The sequence below is a fragment of the Bacillus rossius genome, chromosome 1 (assembly GCF_032445375.1).
Source record: "Bacillus rossius redtenbacheri isolate Brsri chromosome 1, Brsri_v3, whole genome shotgun sequence".
Lineage (NCBI taxonomy): Eukaryota > Metazoa > Arthropoda > Insecta > Phasmatodea > Bacillidae > Bacillus > Bacillus rossius.
Genome location: NC_086330.1, coordinates 295,840,499 through 295,858,737, shown reverse-complemented (window position 1 = coordinate 295,858,737; position 18,239 = coordinate 295,840,499). Strand labels below are relative to the sequence as shown.

Below are 18,239 nucleotides of genomic sequence, written 5' to 3'. Positions count from 1 at the left end.
CTTCTCAGGATAAATTCCTTGCTGCAGAACTTGCACCTAAGTCATTTCAGTACAGCTGCGGGAATCAAACCAGGATCCATCTTAGCTTCTGCGACTAATACCAGTTGCATAATGCATACTTGCCAACTTTAGAAATTCCCAATCCAGTAGAAATATTAGAATGGTTAATTTTAGCGTAAATCAGACACTACTCTATGATTAAACCTAACAACTTACTAAATATTGTACATTTTATATTATCTACAGAAATAAAACTATTTAATATACACTTATACAACATATAGCTATTAACTCACCTGAGAAACCTGCATTGTAAATTGCATAGTTTACCACATCTTCTTATAGTATTTTACACAATATTGCACCCATTATCAGTTCTTCATAGCAAATTTATTTACAACACTTCTGAACTAGCTTCTTGTAGTACTTAACACAACATTGCACCAATCATCAGTTCATTTCATAAATTTATTTACAACATTTAAACTAAGTAGTTATTTATGCTCAATGAAAATGCTTTAGGGATATTGCAGTTGATTTCTTAGCTCTTTGAATAAATTTATCAGAAAATTTCTGATCATAGCAAAAACCCACTTGTCTAGATTTAATTACAGATATGCTTTCTAGACAGTTATTTGACAACTGAGATCTGAACTGGGTCCTGTTTTTATTCACCAAACTAAACACCCTCTCACACTCTGCATTACTGTGGGGGATTGTGAGTATGAAAAACATTACTCTAAATAGTCTGTCGAATTTTGGGTTTCCCAGTAATGCTTTTCTTGTTTGCGACACAGACCCACTTTTCAACAATATTGGCACTCTGTGTTAAACAAGAAAGGTATTCCAGCTTAAGGAAAATGAACTGATTGTGAAGTTCATCCATGGCCATGCTCCTTGTTTCATTGTTTTGCATTGGTAACATTACAGGAAACAAATTCAGGAAGTACTCAACATCAGAAAGGCTGACATGTTCAATGACATCAATGATTGCAGCACTAGCTTTCTTCAAAACTTCATTCTTCAAAGGGAACTTATTCACAATATAGTCACATGAAGTGATAAAATTCTTTTTCACAGATTCATAAAAAACTTTTTTGTCAGATGCTTTTAGTTCACCTACAGTTTGTGAAGTCTGGAAACCAATCACCATGTCAGAGTCTTGCCTATGATTTTCAACAGCATGATAACTAACTTCAATAACATCCACATTCTTGATAGCAGAAGGCTTCACAAACTTAGAAAATAGCTCTTTCAAAAAGTCGCAGAGCATATATCGCAAAATGTAAATTTGTGGTTCTTATGCCTGAAGCATTATGTTTACCTTCTCAAATATTGGTATTACATGCAACAAAAACAAGCAAAAAACTCTATTTAGTGGCAATGAGAGAAAGAGAAATAGCTTTTCTTCACGACTTAAATTTGGCATTTGACTTTTCAAAGTAATGCTAGAATCGTTTACTGACATGAATGCATGAGCCAATTTCTTGTCTGAAACCTTAGAATCACCATCAGCTTTCTTTTTACTTGACTGTAAGATGTTAGAGACGAACACTGTGATTTATGATGACTCACGTCTTTCTTGAAGAAACTCAACAAAGGCCCACTGATCTACAAACCTAGTCAGACTTCTCCCCAATGACAACCACATGGTGCAAACATGTTTCAATATATTTTTAGCATCTTTATTGTGTAGATTTTGAAATTCTGCTAGACTTTCTTTTAGACTTCTAGAAGTGACGAGCGCGGCTGGGGCCAGTCGCGTCATCCCGAGCCGACCCAACGCCAGATTTATCGAGAAAGGCGTCGGGAGCTTGCGCGACCGCAGGCGGAATTACCACAGCTGCCAGGTGTTAGGTTAGCGGCGCCGAAGCAGAGCGTCGCTAGGGGAGCGGTGGGGAGGAGGGAGGGGAAGCGGCGACTCTTGTAATCCACCAGGCGCGCGTATCATATGTCATGTCAGCGACGGCCACGTGACGTCAGTGGTCGTACGGGGCCGCCAGCCAGCTCCGAACCCGCGCGCGCCGCGGCCCTGCTCACGTTCGTAACAATACCTTAAAATAGGAAAATTTTATATTTTTTCTGATATTTTGTGATTTTTGTCACAGTTTTATTTCCCTAAAAACTGGACATTTTTATGAATTTTGGCAAATTTTTGACTAATTTTGAGTAATGTTTGGACATTTTTGGCAAATTTAGAATAGGTATGATCGCTGTGATGTCAGAGTTCAAAGGTCATTGACCCGCTTCACGCTCCACAGTCCAACTCCAGTCCCAGTATCCCTATTCCTGTACTACTCACCCTCTCGGCCATCTTCTTGGACATCATTGTGGACGAGGCCATCCAAAAACTTTAAAATGTGGTTGGATTCCAACTGGGCATTTGTAAGGTGTCTCTGCCCGACTTAACGATGTGGTCCTCGTAGCCAAGTTCACAAATGTGTTGCAGTAGTAGTTAGATAAGCTTTTGGAGGACAGGTCATTTGAATTTAAGATTTCTGCAACTAAATCCTATAGCAATTGTGCCTCATAATAAAAAGTTTCAGTTTATGATGGAACCAATAGGTAGCTAGACAGTCTGGAATTGCGGAAGAATGGAAGTGTTTTGGGGCCTCAACATGCTACAATATAATAAAGCATCTTGGAGATTTAAAATACGTAAGAATAATGCACGTAGAGGGACATGTTTTCCCAGCGTGGACCTGGCAGTGTTGTTACGTGCTCCAGGCGGTACGTGGCTTACAATACGTCAAGGCGGTTTTTCTGTACCCAGGTGGCGCAAGTGGTCAGCTACACCCTCGGCATCCCACTAGGCCTTGTCGCAGTGAAGCCCACGAACAGCCTGACCGCCGCCAACGACTTCACGACCGGAGGGAGCGTCGCCAGCGACTCTGTTTGCTTCGTGGGTGATGCAGACTTACCAGTACCACATGCTGAAATCACAATAGCGCGACGTGCGCGATGCGACGCGATGGACGCAATGCGAATGAAATATTTTCCCAACCAATTACGTTTGACATACCAATGACATAATTCGCATACGTGACAGACTTTTTGATAAAACAAAAGTAGTTTTTATTACTTTGTATCACAGGGGACATGTTACTGATTTGGGAAATCACATGTAATGACTTCGGAGAAACAATTTTTAATAAATGAAACAAATATTTTCTCAAAGATGTAAGCTAAAAAACTTGTAAATATTTATAGCTATCGTGTATGAAAAAGTGTCAGTAATGGGAAAATACATGTTATACCTAGCATGTGTTTCTGATGGCCGCGTAATTAGAAATGCTATGTTCACAATAATGCGATATTTGCTGTCACTTTGCATCCTTTGATCGCGTTTGCCTCTATTGTGATTACAGCATTACACATTAGTTATAATTATTCCCTTTTCTTGTAGCAGTATCGATAAGCCAGAAAACCAAATTAATGGGGTTCATTTAAATTTCATTTGCAACAGATAAAGTTCACTCGTTAAAATAAAACATTAAGTATGATCCAGTAGTGTAATCACAAATTTGATTTGCGCTGACTGTCCAGGTTACTCCAAGTTAATGGTGAGTTGTCTGAAGATTTTTAAGGGGTAGAGATACAAACCAAAATACACCATAATGGTTTCAACAGTTTTATTGCCATAATATTTTATTACCTTTAAATACTGAAAGTTTACTTTCATCAATACAGAGATCACATATTAGGAGGTTTATATTACTAAAATTGTTGTCCTTCATAAAATTAATTAAATACTAAATTCCAATGAATGCACAGGAAAACTATTTGTAGCAGCTGTTTTCGATTAACTACATGCATTTCTCAAACTATATAATATGCTTGAACATAGCCAAAAATTGAAAATTGCATCTTAAGTAAATATTTATGGCACAAAACTTGTTGAAAGCATGATGACATCTTATGTTTATATCTCTTTAATATAAGAGAAGACCTGCAAAGCTCTTTATCATTAAAGTCCAAGTATTTGCTGGTCTAGCGTATTTGTTCACTACACTGCTGGTAAATTCGTCGTGTGGCCCGAAAATGGGAAATATTGGTGAACTTGACAAAACCTTGTCAGCTCGGTATTGTTTCGGGAGGCAAAAGAACTTGGTAACTACGACTCTACATTTTGTTTTAATTTCAAAATCTTTAGCACTTTATCATTTGCGAATATACTTTTTGTAAATAAAAAGTGTGTCCCTCTTCATTTAAACACATTTATTACATTTTACCTGTTTGTTATCAGTCTATTTTTAAAGTATTTTTAAAGTAAAGGTTAAAATATTAAAGCTCTGCTTGGAAGTATTTAACGTGTTACTAGATTATAATCAGCATTCTTCCCAGCTTCACTAACTTGATATAAAACACACACACACTCATATAATATAATATGAACAAATGCCTGCTCAGGCTGCGATAGAGTGCTGCAAGGAACTGCGGAGGCGGCTGCAACCCACGGCACAGAGCATGCAGGACCCAGCCTGGACGGCGCTGGTGTCCAAGGCCGCCCAAGATGGCGTCGACCTAGTGGCCAGCCAGATGTGAGTCAGAGCAAATACGATTTATAGATGTTGCATTTTACATGGAATGTATAAGGCTGAACAAAGAATAGTTCATTACAAGTTGGTCTTTGAGTACTCTACTCTGTAGTTCTGCCTTCTTAGAGAACCAGTATTGGTTATGGTTTTACATGTAAAATATTACTGAGCACATTCAAGCTATTTTCCATATCACTTTCAAACAAAATCGCAATGCAAAGAGAAGAACATTGCAAAAAAAATAGTACAATTACCTTATTCATATCTTTGCAATATTCATGGCCTAAATAATATATAGGCCTGCCAGATCCGCGGACATTGTTTTCTTGTTCTGCGCACATACGTCACGGAGATACTGCAGACGATTTCCGGGGGTGGGGGGGGGGGGGGAGGCAAAGCATCTGGGTTCTCCCCTGAAAAATCTCAAATTACATTTAATATTAGCCTACTTTATTGGTACTACACTAGCAACAGTACAATTTTCATAACTTATACTTACTTAAACCATTTTAAGTAGTTATAGTATGTTTTCAAATTTGTAATTTCTATAAGAAGGCCCTCGGCTAGGTCAAGCACCTCCCAAACGAAAATCATGGATCCACCACTGGATTTACCTATGTTTATTTATACATTTCTATGCTCCAAAAGGGATCCGTGGTGACAGTACCCACTGTCACATTCATTGGGAAATAACCGGTTTTATATAAAAAAAAGGAATAACTGAAATTTTGGAAACTAAATCATTGTCTTGGTGGTTCAGAACCCACAATTACTTTTAAAGTTTTTACTTTCTCTCTTCAATAATCAAGTTAACTCCTACTTTCACGTGTTAAGTGCTTCAGTAGATTAATTGGTATATTGAAACTCCCTTGATAACATAATAGGCTAAAATGTAGGCAAATGCATTACAATCGCTAGTTTCATCCTCTGCCTCAGTTGTAACATTGCCACTTCCAAATTGAAAACATAGTTTGTAATATGCAGGGCCTAAGATAACTTTTTAATCAGTACTTAACCTTTGCCTATCGCTTAAAGTAACAGGTTCAATCGTTTTTTTAAGACAAAATTAATAACAGCAATGATGAGACAAGTTAACAGCAAATATAAATCATTAATAAATATTTTTTTAGGCTCAGTGAGTTCATTAAAGAATAGATTTTCTTTAAAAAAAAAAACATTTACGTTCTTTTTGTCTAGTGATGTATTCAGTAGATCTTTATCGTTTACAATTTGAAAATAAGATTGGGTGACTCTTAAATATAAAATAAATTTTTAATAGAATTTTTTTTCAGTATTATGACATACTTCTACTGAGCAAACCTGTTATCACCTTGACGATCAGCCCTTACAGCTCAGTTTCATACATGATGACGCCATGTAGTGGCGTGGTTAGGAAGCCACAGACCACACGATGTTCCGATGGAAGATTGATCCTGCAATGGTTTACATTTACTTTCCACAGAATAAAGGACAACACAATTCTATCCTTCAGAAAGGAAATTTTTCATTATTGAAATATTTAACTATTAGGTCTTTGTTAGAAATAAAAAGTGTGGTGAGAGGAGATGACTGATTTAAGGAATAGATGGAGGATACATGATAAATTCCACCACGGTTCCTACTTCGCTTTTAACAGCAAGTGATTTGATTCCTCCACCACCATGACTCCACTATGTAATGGCAAATTATATTTACCTTACATATTACATAGGCTTTCAAATGTGCAAAATTTTTAAAACTACTGAAGATTTCTTAGTAGTGTCTGTTATTTAAAAGCTTTCCATAAAATCTTGAAGCATTTTTTTTTACTATTTAAGGGGTTGAAACGTGTGTTTTAAAAATAACTGTTTATAATGTAAACTGCTATACAATGAATATCTTAATTACCAACGGAGCACCATTTCATTTTTTGTGTGTGTTTGTCATGAAATGATAGTCATCATTTGAAGCATGCAACACTATGCAACACTATGGAAAACACACCAATTCACTTTCTCACATGTACACTTGAGGTGTACGCTGCTTTCATTCTCTTTGTGCTTCCTTGCTTTTGTAGTAAATAACTTAACATAAGCAGCCGCCCCTACAATGATTAAGGACTACCACTTATATTTAAAATTGGTACATGAATGTGTAACTTGTTCTTGTTCTGCACAAACTCCACATCCCATTTGAATATTCTGTGAAACAAATAATTCATTTAAATGCATTTAATACATTATTAAAAAGCTTCTTAGCCAGAAAAGATTTTTAGGGTGGGTGTCTCATAAAGTGTCAAAGGAACTATTTCCAATGTCTGTTTTATGATTCATTCCAAGTATATGTATTAGATGACTTATGTAGAATTGAGTGCTACAACAAGGAAAATATTTTATTTTTTTCATCACTTAATCAGTCATTGGTCATTCTATGAGCATTTCTCTTACATTAAAAAGTATGTTGTTTTATTTTATTTTAAAAGACTAGTTGGAGCAACACTGTGCTCTCGTATAGGTGAGTTTTCGACTTTCATTAGCCAACAGCCAAATTGGTTGCAATTTATGATGCATTGTTGGTCTGTTTCCTGTTGTGCATAGCATGTGAGAACTTTTCTCCTTTCAAGACCAGTGACGTTTGTGAAACCTGAGAAAACAGCTATGAACATTATCACTGTGACACTGCAGATTGAGTAGTTTTTTTTTGCAGTGATGCTAAAACATATTTCCTTAAATTATAGCTATTAAAATGTCTCTTGAAGGAAAACACTAAAAAAATTGCAAAAGTGTACACAACATGTGTGGCATCCATCTGTCCAGAAGTTTCTACTAATACATGGCCAACCAACAAACACAAAAATTCTATGGTTAAAAAACATCACTTATAATCACTCTTTAACTATTTTGTACAATATATTTCTTTAAGGGATTAAATCTTTTCTTAGGGACAATTCTGAAAAGTTAAAAGCAAATTACTAATATTTATATAGGTTTTGTTGCTTTTTAACACCTATATTGGTGTTAATGTTTTATAATATAATTTTAAACACAAAATACAGTATAAATTACAGTATAAAGTATAAATAACAAGTATTAAATAGGTATTCTTTTATTTATTTAGATATGCTTTTACAATTAAAGTAGTGAATGTGAGAAAAGTTCTCACGCGCAACTCATGGTGTAACATTGTAACACGCAACCAATGATGGGTTAATGCAGGGATTTTTGAGTTAAGCCATTAATGATTGTTTAATCCTGCAACCATATGTGCATGACCAATACATATGTGGCCACCAAAGTACAGCTATGAAATAACATTATGCTGAAACACATACTAAAGCAGATTAATATTCTGAATTGTTTAAAATGCTTTTAGGAGTACACACAATGTTTCCACCCCATTCAAGTTCTAGGCAAACTATGGAATTGAAGGATTGAAGATAATGAAAAATGACTATTTGTTTATTTTTTTATTTTGGTTCTGTGGATCCTATATGTAGTCAAATACTCCAGGACATAATGCTTAATATATACAAATGTACAAATAAAAATGAATAATTACTATTAACTTAAATTACAGATACAAATATAGGGAAAAAACTCTAGTCTACATTATTAAAATAGATCACAATAAAATACATATATTACAAAGAACATTATGTACATAAAAACTGTATGAATAAAGTCTTGGTCACATAATATACATAAAATTACTAGGCTGTTTTAATCCAATTTAATAAACTTTGTTTTAGGCATTATCTTACTATCCAAATTTTAAACATAATGGAACCAGTACTTTAACTATCAGTTGAAAATTTACTATGTATTTAAAATATGTTTTTTAGGTAATTTTTTTATTGTTAGAACTAATTTTTCATCAAAAGCGATGTGAACAGATGACATTTAATTTTATTATCTCTTCCAATACCTACACAGCCACACACACTAAACTAGAAGAAGAAAAACATCACATGTGTGTAGAATATCACTCGTAGAAAATACAGTCAACTCGAGAGAAAGGACTCGACTGCAAAATCGATATTACCAAGATGTGAAATTCATTCTTCTTAACACCATACCTTGAGTTACACATACTTGAACACAAAAAAAATGTGTGAGAGCATAACAAAAAACACAATAGAGAAATTTGCAAACTATACGAATCTTGAAGCACAAAAGAAGTTTGCCAGAGAATCACTTACTGGACAAGCCCTAACCTTTCAACACAAACATTGTGCTTGATTCTATCCAAGGGTTTGGTCAAAACATCAGCTAACGTTTCCTCAGTTGGTACATACACAACTCTTACAATGCCAGACTCTACATGCTCTCTCAAAAAATGAAACCTAATGTCTATGTGTTTAGACCTACAGTTGATTACAGATTTTTTTGCAAGTTGAATTGCACCTTTATTGTTACAGTATAGTTCACACAATTTTCTCATTCCCTCTGGGTCAATTTCTGACATTAAATACCTCAGCCACAACAAATCCTGAACTGTGAAGGACAGAGCCGTGTACTCGGCCTCGCAAGTGGCAAGTGTACAAGGCCACAGTTTTCTGTTTCTTGCTATACCATGACCCTGCATCACCAGACCGCTTGAACACACATCCGGGGATAGAATGTCTGTCGTTGATTTGGTTCCCCCAGTCGGCATCAAAATACCTTAAGTGGTAAACACAGGGGTCAGCACTCAATCTGTTTGATTTAAGTTGTGACAAAACTTTATCTTTTTATTCCAGTTCTTCCCAGCCTGCTTCAGACCATATGTAGCTTTCTTTAGCCTCTATACTTTTCCAGTTTCTGTTGAGAATTCCTTTGGTGGGATGACATATATATCCTCTTCTAAATCTCCATAAAGATAGGCTGTGGCCACATCCAGGTGGTCAATTTCAAGATCTTCTCTTACAGCCAGGGACATCAGATATCTGAGGGAGGTGTATTTGAGGACAGGTCAGTACGTCTCCTCGTAGTCAATGCCTTGCACCTGGTTGCATCCCTTCACCACAAGTCTGGCTTTGAATGTCTCCACATTGTCACCGTTTCCAGGTTTTATCCTGAGCACCCACTTTGTCGTTAACACTTTTGCATTCGTTAGTGGTGTTGTCTCTTGAAAAGTGTCAGTTTTGATATGTGATTAAAATTCACTGTTGATGGCACTCTTCCACTTTTCTGAATGCCCGCCTTTCAGTGCTTCATCGATGTCAAGTTAGTCGTCGGAAATACCAGCGTTTTTGGCATAGTAGGTCATATGATCGGGCCAAGTCCTAGGTTTTGATGTTTTGGTGGTGATGATCGCCGAGGTGTTTTACTCAAATTCTGTGCTTCTGGTTCGGTTTCTGTTCTTTGTTGACTGTCATCCTCAAAACCTAAGAATGGATCTTCATCACCGTTATCGGTCATCCTTTCTTTTTCAGTTGTGTAGGAAATTTTATCTTCGCTCTGCAGGACCTCACTTTCAGGTTGTTTAATTTTTTTTTTAAAGTGGAGTTTAGTCTTCTATTTTGCCTACATTTTCAAAAAAAAATACGTCTGCTGATTTTGATGGTCTTGTCACTATCGAAACACCGATACCCTTTTTTTGAGTCACAATAACCGACAAACAGAAGCTTTTTCAATTTTGAATTCCACTTCTTCCTTTTTTTTGGACGTGAACCATGGCTCCGCACCCAAATACTTTCAAATGTGAAAGGGGTGGTTTCCTCTCATACCATGCTTCATAAGGCGTCTTTTGACCTAAGGCAGCAGAAGGGGATCTGTTTATCAAGTAGGTTGCTGTGGAAACTACTTCTGCCCAGAAAGGTTTTGGTAGATCAGCATCGATAAGCATAGTCGGTGCCTTTTCCACCACAGTCCTATTGGTTCTCTCTGCCACCCCATTTTGTTGTGGGGTGTAAACCACTGTGAGTTGGTGAATAATCCCTTCACTTCGAAGGTATTTCTTCATTTAATAATTCACATATTCCTTCCCATTGTCTGACCTCAGTTTCTTGATTTTTTCGCCAGTTTGTTTCTCAATCATGGCCTTGAATTACTTGAATGTATTAGTCACTTCTGATTTGTCGCTCAGGAAATAAACATACACCATCCGAGAAGAATCATCTATAAAGGTCAAGAAGTATTTACACCCACCAATTGACTCTGTCTCCATGGGACCGTAGATATCTGAGTTAATGAGATCCAATATCTTGGCAGAACGCACTTTGCTTCGTCCAAATGGTGTGCATGTCTGTTTACCTATTTAACATAGCTCACAGGGGTCTTGAACTACTATGTTTTCGTCTAGGCCCTCTGATAAGTCGAAACGTTTTCGCATGCCCCTTCGATTCAGGTAGCCTAACCTACGATGCCAAAGGAAACTTTCTTTTCTCTCTCCTTCTCCGTATAGAATCACTGTTCAGTCTCTTGAGTTTTCATGCAATATATCCCGTTTTTCAAGTAGGCAGTGGCAACAAGATCTCCTGTTGAATCCTCATGCACATAACCTCCACTTTCGTTAAAAATTACACTATGGCCCATTTTTACGATTTTGCTTACTGAGAGCAAGTTGATAGCTGAGTTTTCTACATGCAACACATCTTCTGCTTCAACTGTGACTACTTCATCGTGATTATGGAACTCTAAACTGGCATCACCAGAAGCACTTGCCACCAACTCTGACCCATCAGTGGCTAGCATACTGTTTGTGGCAGATTTGAGGTTATGTAGCTTACCTTCACTGTTAGTAATGTGTGTTGAGGTGCACGAATCTAAGTACCATAAATCGTTTGTGTGTACTTTGTTGTAATCTGCGGCTAAAAAGGCTTTTCTTTCGGTTTCTCTATTTTTCGTATATTTGGGCTCACCGTATTTCGCACGAACTTCTTGCTTGTGTCGCTGCTACCGTCCATTTGTTGTGTGCAATTTTTTGCCAGATGATTTGGTTATTTGCACTTGAAACACTTGAAGTTTCTCTGTGAATATCTTTTTTCATACAATACTGACTCTTCTGTAGTGTTCCAATTCTCACTCTTAACTTCTTGGAGCAACTTTACTTTAATCGAATACCCAGTTATTGGAGTCTCGGAACTTTCTAAAGCCATTATGATGGGCTTATAGTGGTCTGGCATTCCTGCAAGAAGTAGTGTGCCTATCCACTCTTCACTCACCTTGAAGTTTATCTCATTTAACTTAAAGGCAGTTGTAATGATTTTGTCACAATAGTCGTCGATAGACCTAAATTTTTCCAACGTGGTTGTGACTAGGTTTCTCAACAAACCAACTCGTCTTGTGAGGCCAGTATCTTCGAATGCGTTTACTAATGCCTTCCAAGCTTCCACTGCAGTTTTTGTGTAGCGGATATGTTCGTCTTGTCCACGAAGAGAATAATGCGAGAGTGGACCTTCTGATCTTTCTTCTTCCAAGTGTCATCGGTGTCTGAAGGTTTCAGCGTTTCTATCACATCCCATTAATCGTCATGGACTAGGTACGCCTTCATCGCGAATTTTCATGTGGAGTAATTTTCTCTTCCAATTAGTTTTTCGACAAAAGGCAGTTCCGAACCCTAAGCATTTGTCTTTGTCAAGTGATTCTTCCGACGCGACACGATACAACACCGCGTGTTATTTTAGAATACATACGCGACCATTTCGCAAGACGAAATACACTTTCTCGACTCAAGCAGACGCCCCGATGTTTTAAAACATTGTTTTAAGCTTAGGGTAAAAGATATATGATGTCGACAACAATGGACAATCCCATACTTGATTTTTTCGCCTACCCTGATAAAATGGACCACTTCGTCTCGCGCTTGACTCCAGCGGAATGTCCCCAGGGTCTACAGAGAGGTAGTCCCACCGGGCGGCATGGCGATCACCCAGAGTCTATGGACACTAGATCGAAAGCAGACGAGAACCGTACGGGCGGTAGTAGCAGCGATCACGCGCTCCCGTCCTGATGTCATTCTGACACACAACCCAACAAGATGAACGAACATCAAAAACAGCTCCCTCCACAATGGAAGTGAGTACGAAACCTTCGAAACCGAAGACAGAGGAGCCAATAGCAAGGAGTATCGCGAAGTAGACGTGACGAAGTACCACGTGCCCGATGCAGGAAGAAGGATTAGAGAGAGTGCAGAACTAGAACTTCACATTACGTTAACTAATGTCAATGAGGTACATAATGTGGCGGTAAACATCGCCTTCACCATGCATCATAATAAGGAAAAGAAGTTGAAAACTTTGAGGTAGCTACCTCTATCTGCTACAAAATGCCCTATGTGGCGGAACACTCCACAAGATCAATGAGATAAGTGCGTATGTCAATTCAAGGTACACAAAAGATCTAGAGAGAACTGAAGGAAAGCTTCGTTCCATAGACAAGAATGTCTACATACTTCTTAAACTGATGAACAACATAATGTTCAATATTAAATTGAACTTCGAAAAGTATATCCAAGGCGGATTGACCACGAACACAAGTACACCAGTTCTAAATAACAGAAACATTATCATGAGACTAGATTGGACCAATGATGCAGGTTTAGCCGCTACATTTCGCGATCTGTCAACAGTGCTAGACATAGCGTATGTACTGTTTAGCAAGAAGGAAGGTGAAAGTGCCACTACTAAACTTCGACTCTTATCCCTAAAAGATGGTAGATGCTATTATGCTTCTGAGGTACTTGCAGAGAGCCTTTTCAAAGTAGTAGGGTGGGCCAATCTTCCCCTCCATGAGTTCATAGAATTTTTAACTCATAGACAGTTGGTTCAGGGCAGGTGCAGCATCTTCCTCGTCTTGCATGGCTTCAGTTGCGGTTGTCGGAGGTGTGGGTCCTATTTCCATGCCCCCGGGGTTACGTTTCCCGAAGTAATGGTTGGCGGGGGTTCTTGTCGGTGTGGCAGAGGGCAGTCACGTACCAGAGGCATCCTCCGGCAGGGCATCCCCATTGACATTGCAGCAGCTGTGAGTCGCTCCATTGTGGCATGCTGCTGTGCTGCTCCAGCTTAGCTTGCTCGTAAAATGGGGTCGCATCCTCAATGGCTCGTCGCTATGTGGGTGGATGTTGTTCACTCGTTTCTAGTGTGTTTGTTGTAGGTGGGCCTCGACCTGGCCCAATGCTGGTGCATCCTGTGTCGATGTTTGGTGTGTTCCGATGCCAAAGCCCCTGTAGGTTCCTTTCTGTGTCTACGACCTGTTGGACATAGTCCTCTACAGAGTTGTGCTGGGAACACTTAAGGAATGGTTGCAGCTCATCCCGCAGCAGTGCTGTTACAGTGACCAATGCGGCCAATGGTTCTGCGTCGGGTGACACACATCTGACCAGTTGCATTTTTTGTAATATGAACTGCTCGACAGATTCGTTGTTCAAGGTACATTGTACGATAGCTTGGTCGGTGTCAAAACGGCATGTGAGGACGGTAACGAACTCTTCCCATGGCATGCTGAACTGTCCCCACAGGTTCCACCATTGGCGAACCATACCCCTCAGCTGTTCGCTGGTGTGCGCTGACCACGCATCTGTTGGTATTCCGGCTCTCACCAGTCGTGCTTCACACTGTTGTATGAAGGCGGGAGTGGACCTGACCCTGCGGGGAAGGTGATTGTCCCTTGAGGTGTCGGAGCTGTTGCCGCCTCTAGTATCCGAGACATGATCCAACAGGTACACGGACTGGGAATGCGAATATATAGCCTCTCCGCACCAAGTGGCAATTTTCTGCCTCCACGTGGGCACCACTGTTGGGGGCGAATCGTGGTGAGCACGTTGGGATGGGTAGCCTCAACCTCTAGTCATGGAATCGCCTTAACTGAAGATGACAATGCCAGGTGTAACCCTACCACAGTGCATCCTCATTACATGTATGTATGGGACCAGAAATGGTGGATTGGTTGAATCTGTGGGCAACAGCAGATGAGATTGAAACCTTTCTGGTGGGTTCGACTGCCGAGCCCCGGCATCTCGGTCCCAAAGGGCGCCTTAGTGATGGATCAGGTCTATGGTAATGGATGGACCATGAAAGGTGCCCCTGTGTTCGGTTGCAGCGGGCTTAAAAAAAGAGCTGTAAACCGTTCGACTAGGTGTGATATGTTCCCCTAGTTCAGTGGTCGGGGAAGGTATCGAGGCAACCCCGAGGCCCTCCAGCGCACACACCGTGGTTGTCATATCTAGCCAGAGCTTCCTGCTATCGCCGCCGGATGATACCAGGCACTTCTGGACCTTATGCGGCTGTAAATATGCTGGGCCGAGGTGCGGCAGGTTGGAGGGTAATCCGAGGAGACCTGGACATCCAGTGGAGTTAATCTGAAGAGTGGCAGTCGGTTAGCTTCTGGCGAACAGTCTGCCGAATCTACGCCAAGTTGGTAGTAATACGGGAAGAATCCATGAAAGATTGAATGGTGTCCCGCTGAGGATTCCACCAAGGCCCTGAATTCTGATTGGGTGGGACTCGTACTTGGTAGTGGTGCTCTGATTGCTTGGAGCAGGCTCCAAGGGTTCCCTAGCCTGATGCGGAATCGACACAGCTCCGGTAATAGCCTGGATAGCTAACAAAGGTTGGATAGGCCTCCACCAGACCATGGGTTCACTGGGTGTTTTGAAGGGTCCCAGCGTGATGTGGGAGATCGGGGAAGGCCCCAGCAATGCTGATAATGTCTTAGGGCTCAGGACACAGTCAACTGTCTGGTTAGCTGAGTGCGGTGAAGGGGCTGAGGCGGAATCTATGTTGGCTTGGTGGCCCCAGCCGCTGGTCTGCGCCAAAGTTCTAATACCCTCCCGATCAACAAGAGGTTGTGATCCCAAACTTTTCTGTATATTAAAAAGCTCTGGAATGTTTTAAAAGAGAACTGGAAGATACTCCCACCCTACCCTCATAGGGCGCATATTGGGAGGGGAATGTGAGAAATGCCGGCCGCAAGGTTGGTATACATCTGTTGTACGAAGGTGTTCGGGTCCTCGTGTGCAATCCCACTGAACTTTGGGAGCACCAACTTGTTCGAGCTCCAGAGTGGCTTGATGGACACCCCTGCGCCTGGGTCAGTAAGCAACGCTCGTTCCTGGATGTGCACCTGATTCTGTGTGTCATGTGTGTATGTTGGACACGTAGTTGTTTCGGTGTCCACTAGCGTGTTGCTTGCCATGGCCTCAGTCTTGGCTGGTAACAGGGGCATTTTAGTTGGTCGCGACTGCCATGGAAGTTGTACGTCGGTCATTTCCTGCAATTTGTCACATGTTTTCACCCATGTGTAGCCTGTGGTTCTCCCAGCCATTACTCCTGTGAAGTGAACTCTAGCATGTACTGTACCACGGTAGTGCCCCGTCAGTAAGTCCACTTATGTAGTAAGCAGTGTGCGGTTTCAGGTGGCTATGACTGAATGTTGTTGTTTACAAGTGTGAGCGGGGAGTGGTTAGGTCGCTGTGCGCGCAGGGTCGGGCTGGATGGTTGACCGGACAGCCGCACAAAACAGAGAGCATGAAAATGTGAGAGGGAGGTGCGGGTGGCTGGCTGCGCACACCGAGTAAGGCCGCCTTGTGGAGCGGGCGCCCGGACAGTCGCACAAAGAGTTTGAGCATAATAACCAGGATTTCGTTAAGGGGAGGGGTGTTTGCTTTGCCATGACATCAAGCTTCCTCGCTGCCTGCTCCATTAGAGTGTCTAGTAGGGGAGGCGGGATCCTTTGACTGCCACCCTGTCGCGCCTGCCTGTCTTGACCCTAATCACTTGTCGCTCACAAAATGGCCATATCGAGCCCACCTTGCTGCTTGCTGTAAAAATTGTTACAAAATTGTTAAAATTTTTCCATTTTTGCCACATGCAATGGGCGCCAAATGCCGTCACCTGCAGTCTTGAGTTCGAGACCCAGATGGAGCCTAGTGGAGACTGGTGGCTTTAACAAAGTTTCCAGAGGACGCCAGGCTAGCTCATCATCTAACCAACTAGGGTCGTGGGTGCTTCGCCCCCGCGTGCTCCACTAGGGTCGTCAGTGGTGGTATCCATGCACAGACTACAACTTGCCGTGAATGGGCGGTTCTGCTTATTTTGGCAGAAGACAATACTCACTAATCACTGGTTCACTGGAGTCAATGTTCACTACTTGTATGTTCACTACTCGTACACCCACTCCGTCCCATACTGCAGCTGCGTGTAGGGCTAACGACGCCGTGGCCGGAGCTCCCTTGGAGCGTGGGTTTATGCGGCGAAAAGCGGAGAACTGCCTGCCCGGTCCTCTCTGGGCTTCCGCAGACCTCTTTTCTCCTCGCCCACAAAGTGAGTCAGTGGCTCGTTTTCTCACGTGGGGTGGGCTAGGGGTGTGTTCCGCTAGCGGGGTTCAGTACTGGCGGGTGGAAGCCGTGCTTTATGGCCTTCGGCGGGACGACGACAACGCAAAATAGTATTTTACATGTGAAGCCCTTTTCTGACACACGCTGTGTCTTCAGGTAGGCAGTGTCGTTGAGTTCTCCATCTATATGAGATTGTTATTATTTGTACAGAAGCTATAGTATGAGCTACACTGGCAAATGTGCCAAGTGTCCATTCACCTCTACGCGCAAGGCAATGAGCTGGCGTGCAATTACAGGATTTTGGATTGTTAAGCTACAACTTTATCATGTCTAGTCACCGCCCTCACTTAACTTTTCTATAACTAGCATCTTTTTAACTAACTGAATTGGAGTCATGCCGATTTGGCTGAATAAATTTATCATATGGTGCATTGTCATTTACAGAGCCTAAAAATAATTTACGAATTATCTTACATCCAGAAAAACATTTCAAACTTGATTCAGTTAACTGTTGGTTATACAAAAAACTCGAACAGCAAATTATTTCTATAGATACTGTATCTGACTGCACATTTCTGTTTTCAGCAAAGATCGCCTCATTTCACATGTTTGCAGGACAGCCAGGGCCAGTGCAAGGTAAATTGGCGCCCTAGGCGAAAAACCATTGGCGCCCTAGGCGAAAAACCTTAATTCCTCCTCCCCCCCCCCCCTGCCCACCGGCCGGACACCCCAAAAATTTTTTCCTTGCCTCAGAATACATCACGTAAGACTAAGATTTTGTCAACAATCAAATGTAAGCAGGCTTGTGTTTTTTTTTTTTTTACTTTTTTACTTATTACAAATCATAAACAGGTCACCGTGGACTTTAAATAACTACTTATATCAATATAAACATTTCAAACTGTTACCAAAATCCATTTTCATCTAGTTTCAATAATCATTAAAAATATTATATTAGCTGTTATGTGTCGTGCTGCGCCGCCCCCAGCTACTTGGCACCTTAGGCGGTTGCCTAGTTCGCCTGTATGGACGCGCCGGCCCTGAGGACAGCACAATGTCGCCGTATAATCTGCTCATCCTAGAGAACATGTCTGCGATTACCAGGCCCTCATTGTTCCCATAACTATTTGGGTGTGTGGTAACCGATAGTACAATGCTATCTGGTTTTAACACATTTTTTGCTAAAAAAATTTATCATTTAATTTTCTAAATTGTCTTTTATTAAACCATAGTATACAATATAGCTGTATAGCTGCTACAAATAGATTCCCCTGTGAAGTCTTTGTAGTTTAACTTTTTGTAAATGACTACAACTGTAGGCCTAATGAAACTGTCACTAGAAACCATTGTGTTATGGTCTTTGACGTGTCTTTAAGTTTGATCACTGCCTTCACAAAGGTAAATTTTCAATATTAATTTTGAAAAAAAAAATGTTACGGAAACATGGTTGAAAAAATATGATTTTTT

The 18,239-nt window shown here is 40.7% G+C and overlaps 1 protein-coding gene across 4 annotated transcripts in view; it reads left to right on the top strand.

Annotated features, from left to right (window-relative positions):
• The window catches only part of LOC134527771 (uncharacterized), a 263,429-nt gene that overhangs the window by 200,335 nt on the left and 44,855 nt on the right, over window positions 1-18,239 (top strand). For all 4 annotated transcript variants that reach the window (XM_063360703.1, XM_063360704.1, XM_063360705.1 and 1 more), the window contains exons 22-23: window positions 2,774-2,902; window positions 4,411-4,541. In XM_063360703.1, the coding sequence (XP_063216773.1) occupies window positions 2,774-2,902; window positions 4,411-4,541 (260 nt within the window). The remainder of the gene's footprint in view (window positions 1-2,773; window positions 2,903-4,410; window positions 4,542-18,239) is intronic.